We start from the raw sequence: 10,535 nt of genomic DNA, 5'->3' as shown, positions 1-10,535 counted from the left end.
AAGACTTTAGAAGTCAGGCTTTAAAAAATAAGAGGAAAGAAGCAGAGTAAAGAGAAGTAAAAAATCAACAAGGTTTGTGCGTTTCCATCCAAGCACCCAGCATACCTGGCCCCAACTTTATGTGTGTTTGTCTTCTATCCTTTGTCCTTTCTGCATTTCCAGTGCCCCCAGTTAGGCCAGTTAGGTCAGGAGAAACAGAAGCGTGAAAAAAAATTTCGATCCACAGAAGTCCCTGGGGCTGTGCTCGATGGATGTCTGTGTCGATCTCTGGTTGGCGGCACCCATATGTTCTGCAGCAATGTCTGCAGTTTAAGCTTTCCTAAGTGATGTTCTGCATGACATACTGGTTGTGTTCACGGTGTGCCTTAAATACATCATTCCGGGAGGTGTCTGAATGAAACATTGCCTACATTCTGTGAGGGCACTGTAGCTAGGATTAGGCTGTGTTGTCACTATCTGAGGGACACATTTCTCTCTCAAATTCCTCTCTGCTTAACAGCGTGGTTAGGCATGGGGAGGAAAAGGATGGGCTCTAGAGTCTGGCCAAGTTAATTTAAAGCCTTGGCTTCCTGGCCTTGCCCTGGACAGTTTTTGTCTGGGTGTTGTGCTGTGCATTGCTAGGGGCTTAGCAGCATTTGCACACTAGCTGTCCATAGCAGTGTCCTGATGATTTCATTGAAAAATAGCTCCAGACGTTGCCAAATGTTCCTGGATTGGGGGGAATCACAGTATCCCTCATCTGAGTGCTACTTTGAGCCCACCTCAGAGCTACTAGTTTTATTCAAGTGTAGGTGGTCACTGGGAAATTCTGCCTCATTTCAATGAGAAAGACAGAGAGAGAGAGAGAGAGAGAGAGAGAGAGAGAGAGAGAGAGACATGTGTGAGGGGCATGACAGGCTTTGACTCTTGGCCCCAGCCATACCATCTCTTTCTTCACTTGTACTCACTCCTAGTCTCCTCTAACCAAAAAAACCCAAAACACCCCCGCACACACACATGAAAACTGTCTTCATAAATGACTTTTACTTCTTTATCATTTTTCTTGACAGTAATTCTGGGCAATGTGCATATAACATGAAGGCAAGCATAACGTTCAGAAGTCATCAAAGATATTGTCCTCATTTTCTTAAACCATTAAAATATTTTCATTTATAAAAATTAATCTAAATATAAATATTAACACTAAAGATCAAAATCACTTGATGACAAAATAATTCTTCTGGAACTATAACATATGCTTATGGTTTTTAATAGTAAATTAAATCTTTGCACTTATTTGGCACAAGGAAACCTTTATAAAAATTCAATGCCATAGAGCAGGCTTTTTTTTTTTTTTGCAAGGCTTACACAGTACACATTTTTGTCAAAAGAAAACTGAGTATTTTAACACTGTAACACAACAATAGTTGCTTTTCATGCCTCTTAAAGAAAACGTTCTATTTGGAAGTCAGATCTTTTTTGTTGTGTTTTTAAAATTTGTTTTGTTTTGAATCACACCAACTGAACAAGAAGCCAAAGATGTACTGATTTGAAAGGAGTCATTTCCGTTGGATAACACATACACAGCATCAGCAAGGAGTATTACTGGAAGATACGTAGACCCCCCATTGGGAGTGGATCCTAACACAGGAATCAGCAGCAAACCAGGTCTGGAAGTGCACAAGGCAGCAAAAGAACACAGAGGTTGAAAACAACACAGTTAGGCATCTGTGAGGCATCACAGGTACGGCTTTGGCAAGTTAATCTCTCTGGCCTTCTCTCCCTCTTCCGGAAAGTGGGTATGCCTAGTGACTAGGGTTGCGTAAGGGTTAAAATGAGAAGAGTGCCTCCCTCAGAGCAGATGGCTTATAAGCACTAATCACCTTATTCCCTAGTCTCCCTCCCTTGCCTTTTTCCTCCTATTTGGAATACACCAGGAGAAAGTGTTTTTAAAATGTCGCTAGTGCCCAATTGAGTGATATTCCAGTTCTACTTGCTTATAAAACTACACTCTAAATCTCATGCACTTGAGTCAAGTCCAAACAGACCATAAACATGGAGTCAGTGTCAACTCTTGGGTCACAGTTTGTCCTGATTTTCTCATACTTTTAAGTTTTCTAAGGTAATTTCCTAACTATTCTTATCTTTAAGGTAATTTTGTTATTTTGCTGAATATTTACAGGGCAATAAACTTTGGTGGCCAAAAATTTTCTCATCTGATATTTTGCAATAATTCTTTTACTTAAACTTCATTTAGATGGAGTCACTGCTAAACCACATCACATTGATTCTGGATAGTGCCCTAAAACTGAGCAAATGGCAGCCTTTTTCTCAAGCCCCTGTCCCCTTCAGAGTGAGGACACTTTTAGTAAGTCTATGCCAGAACCCCAAATCCTTGATGAGTCAGTGTTAGATAGACCCTGCATGGGATGTGTGAGTCGGAGCTTGCTGTTCTGTGGCCTGTGATTGCAAAGCAAAGGGAATGACTGGTAATGTGTGGTCTAGAAGCTCAGGAGGGAGGAGGCGAACCACAGTGGAGCTGTCCCCAAGTTAGACTGTCCCTAATGTTCACTACAGGGGTACTTTCACTTTTCCCTTAGCATTTGTAAGACAAAGATGCTTGTGAGGCATTAATAAACACTGATGATGAATCAAGAGTTAATCCCCACCTTCCTCCCTCCACACCCCCAACAATTGGACAAACTGTTGGCATGGAATTCCAGTTGAATCAAAGGGTTTTTAAAAAAAGAGAAAGATCTTAAAGACAATACACAGCAGCAAGGCAAACAGGGGAAGGATGTATCTTTTGAACATGGAGCTCTGCAGTTGGAAGCCAGCGTCTGGGTTTTCTGTCTTGGATTCCCCTGGGAGCCTAAGGCAGAGAGGGGCAAGACCGTAGTGCTGAAGTCTGAGGCTGCTTTCTGGGTGAGGTATCAGGACAGCCCTGTGCAGTGGTGCACTGTGGCCTCCCCCGAGCCCTCTCCTCAGGGGGAAATCCCTACAGTACTCGATGGCTGTTGGGTCAAGGCACTGTCGTGTACGGCCGGAGGCAGTGGGTCACTGGCAGTGGAGCTCCATGGCATTAGTCCATCACAGCACACTCTGGAGCGGGCTCCTGAGTGAGAGATTAAGTTGTCAATGTGGTCACAAAACATGGTTTTACACTTTTTATGTTTTGGAACTTATTGAGGTTTTCTTTGTGAGCTGGTATAAAATCGATTTTTTATAAATGGTCCATTAATTCTTAGAAAGTAAGTAATTTGTAAAGTATGAAGTTAGATAAGCATTTTTTAAGTGGGTCTAGGGTTTAAAGTCTAGATAAACATCTTAATCAAAGCTTAATAATTACACCATTCAACTCTCTAGTTGGTATTTATTTCTGGTATAGTTGGGTTGCTAAAGGCTGGTAAGGGAGTTTTAAAGTCACTGAGCATCACACAGCAAACTGGGTTTCTCTATAGTGTGCCAACTCAAGACAGGCTCATGAATTGTCTTCTTAATCCAAATTCCTCCTTTTCTCTGAATGCTTCTTGTGTGGAGTCTACTCTATCTGAAAGTAGTACTTCTGTCCTTTTTAGGGTTTATTTCTTTAATGCATATTGTCTATCCTTTTCTTTTTAACCCCCCTGTGTACCTTTAAGAAAATTTATTTCATTAAAAATAATCTGTTGAAGCTAACTATACATAAAATAAAGGTAACCATTTTAAAGTGAACAATCTAAGGACAGTTAGCACATTCACAAGGTTGTAAGCCATTATCTTTATCTAGTTTCAAAACATTTCCATCATTCCAGAGCACATTCCTCTCCTTACCCACTAAGCAGTTGCTTCCCCTTGCCCATCCCCATGCATCTATGGTCTGTCTCTATGAAAGGAAACTTATTTTTAACGATCTTACTTACAAACTATTCCTTCCCTGACCCTACTGGTCTGCCCATTTAGTGTGATGTCTTCTTTCTAGCTCTTTGAAGTAATGTAATGACCACGAGCAAGGTGATGGACTTTGAAAGGACAGGGTAATGGCTGGCCAGTGAAGAAAAGGCTGTGCTCTTTGCCATATGGTACCCGAGAGGTAATGTGTAATTCAAAAAGATGTGGCCATCATTACGCCATTACCTGGTGCTTCTGTGTCATGAAGTAGACAATGAGAAGGAGGAAGAGGAAGAGGAAGGGAGAGGCAGGTGATGCATAAAAGGCAAGAGTAAGTCTGCCCTCAGCATAGCAGGTATTACTAGGGCATTTAGCATCAGGGCATTTGCCTGATGCTGTTATCTTTTAAGTCCTGATGTCTATATTGCTTTTTAAGCAAATGATCCGTCATTTCTTTCTATGTTGTCTCTAGAGTTTGTGCAAGTTATCTACTGCCCTGTCCTTGACCCCATTTAGGGATGACTGTGGACTCTTTTTAGGAAAATGGCAATCATGGCTAACAACAAATTTAAGAGTAAATATGGATAAAAACCAATAAAAACTCCTACACCTCAACCAGATCTTACATACCAATGCCCATATGTTTATGTCTGTGTGTGTGTTTTTTTAAATTGTTTTTCTTTTATTCATGTGTGCATACAATGTTTGAGTCATTTCTCCCCCTTCCCCCCACCTCCTCCCTTCTCCCCCATTACCCCCTCGCTACCAGGCAGAAACTATTTTGCCCTTATCTCTGATTTTGTTGAAGAGAGAGTATAAGCAATAATAGGAAGGAACAAGGGTTTTTGCTAGTTGAGATAAGGATAGCTATACAGGGAGTTGACTTGCATTGCTTTCCTGTACATGTGTGTTACCTTCTAAATTAATTCTTAATTCGATACCCATATTTTTATACCTCGTATATGAAGCAGGTTCCTACAAGGAGCTGGGAATATAGTTGAGACGATATACTCACATACTAAAGAGGCAGGATGTCTTTCACCTCTCAGACAACTTTCTGCCTCGCAAATTCAAAATAGACTATGACACCATGCAGGAAGGATGTTTTTGGGGCTCTGTTGGGGGAGGGCTACAGAAGGTTACAGAATAGAAATACCATCCAGAGTGAGAGTGATAGGCATTAAGGCAGAGATGATGTTTACCATCAAGTCCTTGGTGGTGCTCTTCCTGTTTGTAGGCCTGTTTGTTGAGGAGCCTTGGAGAATGAAGTTGCGGTTAAATGTTTTAATGGTGGTCACTGAAGATGTCTCTGTTTTTTCAGCTAAAAAGAAACAAATGGGAATATGTAGTACTCAGAAGATGGAAAAACAAGGTGGTAGGATTGCCCAGATGTTTGCTCCTCACTTGGCATCTCATTCCTGTATGTGAGCCTGACTGTAGACTGTGACCAAATAATTCAAGGAATCATTGTTGGCTTTCTGGGAAAAGGTAATGCAGAGATAATCTAATACAGTCCATAAATTCTTATTTGCAGCCCTAAAATATAAAAGGCCCTAAAATATGCATTTTTTTGTAAGTTTGGGGTCCAAATCATCTGATTGCAAAACCTGACCTGAATTAATATGTAGTTACTTAAAATCCTTGCTGAAAGCATGAATGTTTTCATGCTTTGCTTGCAAGGATATTTGGGTTTGATTATCAGTTGCTGGAGTTAGACACACACAGTTCATCGTACCATATTATCTTTCTAATGGCCAATATATTATGGAGCACACATGGACCTAAGGTTACAGATAAAGGACTGTGGAACTATGATCACTTTTAACTGTATGAGTAGGGTTTTGAAGAATATTTAACTTAATAAATGTTTATTGCTGAGTGCTGAGCCCAACGCTCAAAACACATCTTGTGAGTTTCTACTTCTGACTTGTAAATCTAGATTTCTAATTTGGCATCATCGCTGTGTGGCTCTGAATTGAAAGAAACTGTTGAAAATGCCTGCTGGGTAATGGTGACCTGTCTGGCATTGCTGCAATCCCTCCCAGGTTGGGCATTATGGCAGAAGCCTCTGGCGTCCTGTCCATTCTCCCTGATAGTCACCATTCCAGCACATTCCAACAGTGTCCTATTGCAAGAGTCACCACTCTCTTGGCTCATTCATGGGGCAAGGTCAGAAGTGCCAGGTAGTCAGTGCCCCAGAAGTAACCCTCACCTAGTGATGGATGGATGTTGAAGGTCAAATACTCCATCTTCCTACCCTTTGGGCAGGAAACTCAGAGGTGCAGTCAACACTGTCTCCCACAGGTCCCCAGGAAGATTTAACTTCATTTTCCCAAAGAAGTCACCTACTAATTAGAGTACCCCGAATCATTTCCTCCCTACCAGTGCTTCCTGGAATCACTTCACAAATAAACTACTTGCATGCCTGTCCTTGTCCTGGGGCTTGATTCTGGGGACACAAGTGATGATCAATATGAACAGTTGTGGGTGAGAACTCCCTACTGTGCCTGGCCCTCAAACTCAGATCTCTGACTTATTTCAAGTCAGTGATTTAGGCTCAGTTGTTTGGCAGCTTTGTGGTTTAATTGGAGCGTACCTTTCACTGGCGGAGCAGGCAGTTTTCTCCTCTGCTGCCTTGACGTGTCTATAGTTTGTACCTACAAACACAACACAGCCATTAACACACCTTTGAAGCCAAAGATACTTTATCTTTTGACCTTCTAGGTCATGCAATATTCCAACAGAGGGAGTGAGAGATAAACACACCTGACTCCTTTGCTTCTGATCCCGTTTTCTGGTGAGGCGCACACATGGCGCGATGTTTAAGCCCGCCATGGTCAGGGCTGAAATCCGGCTCTCGATGTCAGAAATCTTAATGCAGCAGAAAGACAGGGTCAGTAGGGAGAAAACAGAAAGAGAGAATCTTTGTTAAAAGTGTTAGGAGTTTATAAAGAACAGAGCTGTTTTGATGTATGCTCGTTCATTCTTTTCAACTTTTGTTCTCTAGTGCTCTAGGGAAAAGATAAAACACAGTTTCTCTTTATAAATTTAAAGTTCTATTTTGGTAACTCAGAGTTTGCCTTGATAACTGGGAGCCTAGGAGTACCGTGGGAACTCTGACCCAAGGCCACCTAGGTCAGCATGGTGGTGGTGGTGGAGGGGAAGGCTTCTGCTATGGTTTGGGTATGGTTTGAGTGTGTCCCTAAAGGTGCTAGAGGATTGGTCCTCAGGGAAGTGGTGCTGAGATGGTGGAAACTTCAAAAGGTTGGGGCCTAGTGGAACATGGTTAGGTCATTGGGGGTGCTGCCCTTGGAAGTGATTAACAAGTTCTCATGGTTCTCCAGTTATTTCCCATAAGAGTAAATTGTTATAAAAAAAAAAAAAGAGAGAGAGAGGAAACTTGGCCCCTGAATTCATCTGGCTTCTTGTCATTCCATGTGTTTTAGTCAGTTTTCATCACTATAACGAAATACTGAAGGCAGACTAACTCTACGAAGAACAGAGGTTTATTTAGCTCACAGTTCTGGAGTTTCAAAGGCATGATGCTAGCCTCAGTCCACCATGGTGACAGTCCTCTTGGTTATGTCACATCATGGTGGATGGCAAATGATGTCACAAGAAAAGAGCAGTACTGCTGAACATGGTGGTACACACCAGTAATCCCAGAACTAAGAGTCTAAGGCAGGACCCTGAGTTTGAGGCCAGCCTGGGCTATGTAGAGAGATCCTCTCTCAACCCTCCCTCCAACGCCCCCCTACAAAACAATAGGTCATTACTCTGTGTCAGGTACCATGCTAAGGACTCAAAATACATGAACCCGTCATGCTTTAGAATCACACTGGGAAGTAATTGCTTTTCTTTGGATTTCACAGGTGGAGAAATGGTGGCTCAGAGGGTAAGTGGCACACCTCTCAGTGGTCTGGGGCAGAGCTCAGAATGAATGCCAATGCCTGTGCTCTTGTCACATTGCACCTTCTCTGAGCATGTTTAACATCCTGGCCAGGGCACTGGAAGAAGCACGAAAGGCTAGAAGAGCGGAAGGGAGGGGTGGGGGCTGCAGCCATCCTGCAGGGATGCTGTAGACCGAGTGGTCCTAGAACACTGAACAACCTGACAGCAGGCCTGCAGCCAGACTCCTTGGATTCCCTGACACCTCTGTGAGTCTGTGTTGCTCAGTACAAATCCTAAACCTATCATTTACTGAGTGTTTCTTTGGACAAAACCTACTGAGACAGGCGCCAAGGAGGTGCATGGAGAAGGCTTGGAATTCTTTCTCCATTCCCAAGAGGGGACAGGCTCATTAGAAAAGTAGATGGGTGGAAGCCAAGTCTGGCAGTTGGTGAAAGAATGCAACGTAAGCGTTCCAGGAGCAGCCCTGAAATCCACAGTATTCGTTCTGCCAATCTGTGATCATAGGAGTTTTTTTATTGGGAGGGTGGTGGTATTAGATATTGAACTCATGTCCTCTTGCTTGCTAGGTAAGTGCTATACCACTTGAGCAACACCCCTAGCACTTTTTGCTTTATTTTGTTTATTTTTTAGATAGGGTCTGGTGCTTTTGCCAGGGCCAGCCTCAGACTGTGATCCTCCTACCTCTGCCTCTCAAGTAGTTGAGATTACAAGCATATACTACCATGCTATGCTTGTTTTTAAGCTAGGGTCTCACTAACTTTTGCCTGGGCTGGCCTTTTGAACCTTGATTGTTCTATCTCTGCTTCCTAAGTAGGTGGAATTACAGGCATGCACCATCATGCCTACATGGTATTATACATTTTTGGTACTACTGTGAGTGAGACTGTTTTCCCTATTTCTTTCTCAGCATAAAAAAAGCTACTGATTTTTGCATGTTGAGTTTGTATCATGCTACTTTGCTGTAAGTGTTTATCAGAGCTAAGACTTTTTTGGTGGAATCTTTAGGGTCTTTTAAGTATAGAATCACAGCATCTGCAAACTAAGGATAATTTGGCTTCTTCCTTTCCTGTTTGCCTCATTCCTCTGGCTAACACTTCAAGCACTATATTGAGTAAGAGTGGAGACAGTGAATATTCTTGTTTCTGACTTTAGAGGAAATGCTTTCAGTTTTTCCCCATTTAGGACAATTTTGGCTGTAGGTTTGCCATCTAGCTTTTAATTATGTTGTTTCTTCTTTTCTTGGTTTCTTCAGAGCTTCAATCATGAAGTGATGTTGAATTTTGTCAAAGGTCTTTTCTACATCAACTGAGATGATCCTTGATTTTGTTTAGGTGGTGTAATATATTCATTAATTTGCAAATGTTGAATCATCCTTATGTCTCTGGAGTGAAACAAACTTGAACATGGTATATGATCTTAATGTATTATTGAATTTTGTTTAAGAGTGTTTTATTGAGGATTTTTTTTTTCATTTTTCTTTTATTATTCATATGTGCATACAAGGCTTGGTTCATTTCTCCCCCCTGCCCCCACCCCCTCCCTTACCACCCACTCCACCCCCTCCCGCTCCCCCCCCTCAATACCCAGCAGAAACTATTTTGCCCTTATCTCTAATTTTGTTGTAGAGAGAGTATAAGCAATAATAGGAAGGAACAAGGGGTTTTGCTGGTTGAGATAGGGATAGCTATACAGGGCGTTGACTCACATTGATTTTTGTGTCTGTGTTCATCAAGGAAATTGGTCTACTATTACAGGAATGGGGGATGGGGGATAAAGGAGAATGATGGAGGGGGTGAATTCAACTATGATATACTATAAAAATTTTGTAAATGTCATCATGTACCTGCAGTACAGTAATCAAAAAAGGAAATTGGTCTGTAATTTTCTTTTTTGTGTGTCATTCCCCAGGTATCAGGGTAATACTGGCTTCATAGAATGGGATTGGTAGCATCCCTTTCCTTTCTACTTTATGAAATCATTTGAGGAGCACTGGTGTTAGTTCTTCTTTAAAGGTCTGGTAGAATTCAGCAGTGAATCCATCCAATCCAGGGCTTTCTTTTTGGGAGACTCTTTATTACTACTTCAGTTTTGTTGCTTGTTATAGATCTGTTTACGTTGTTTATGTCTTCTTGGTTCAGTTTTGATAGGTTATATATGTGCAAAAATATATCCATTTCTTCTGGATTTCCCAACTGATTGGAATATAAATTTTCAAAATATTCTCTGATGATCTCTTGTTTCATTGGTATCTGCTGTAAAATCCCCCTTTTCATCTCTAATTTAATTCATTTGGGTGTTTTCCCTATATCTTTTGGTTAGTCTGTCTAAGGGTTTGTCAATCTTGTTTATATTTTCAGAGAACCAGCTCTGTTTCATTGATTCTTTGCACTGGTCTTTTGTCCTGCAAGTAGTTTTGATAGAGGACTTTGCTCAGGGGCCATAGGAGACAAGGTCAATGGGAAAGCTACCTGATGAGTTGATTTTCTGACTGTCAGCTGTCTCTAATAAGAAAGGGTCAACACTTTCAAGGTTTAGTCTATTGGGAAAAGGAAAAAGAAAGAAAAAGGAGGCTAATAAGGTCTCCTTTATCTGTCTATCTGTCTGTCCTATCTATCTATCTATCTATCTATCTATCTATCTATCTATCTATCTCCCAGCTCAGTCCTAAGATTGAATTCCCAATGATCCACATACTTGCTAGAAGGGGATAACCAATTCAGTTCAGAGTTTCCTGGGAGTCAAAGCAAGGAGTTCTGTAAAAGACTTTATTTCCA

The 10,535-nt window shown here is 41.5% G+C and overlaps 1 protein-coding gene across 3 annotated transcripts in view; it reads right to left on the bottom strand.

Annotated features, from left to right (window-relative positions):
- Nucleotides 1–1,006: 1,006 nt before the first annotated feature.
- Myrip (myosin VIIA and Rab interacting protein) overlaps nucleotides 1,007–10,535 on the bottom strand; it is a 324,013-nt gene continuing 314,484 nt past the window's right edge. For all 3 annotated transcript variants that reach the window (XM_074060447.1, XM_074060449.1, XM_074060448.1), the window contains 4 exons: nucleotides 6,616–6,720; nucleotides 6,446–6,506; nucleotides 5,052–5,170; nucleotides 1,007–3,094 (listed from right to left, as the gene is read on the bottom strand). In XM_074060447.1, coding sequence (XP_073916548.1) covers nucleotides 3,062–3,094; nucleotides 5,052–5,170; nucleotides 6,446–6,506; nucleotides 6,616–6,720 — 318 coding nt within the window. In that variant the 3' untranslated portion in view covers nucleotides 1,007–3,061. The remainder of the gene's footprint in view (nucleotides 3,095–5,051; nucleotides 5,171–6,445; nucleotides 6,507–6,615; nucleotides 6,721–10,535) is intronic.

This window comes from Castor canadensis, chromosome 17 (genome assembly GCF_047511655.1).
Source record: "Castor canadensis chromosome 17, mCasCan1.hap1v2, whole genome shotgun sequence".
NCBI classification, from domain to species: Eukaryota; Metazoa; Chordata; class Mammalia; order Rodentia; family Castoridae; genus Castor; species Castor canadensis.
The sequence above is the reverse complement of the archived record's forward strand: the minus strand, read 5'-3'. Positions and strand labels throughout refer to the sequence as shown.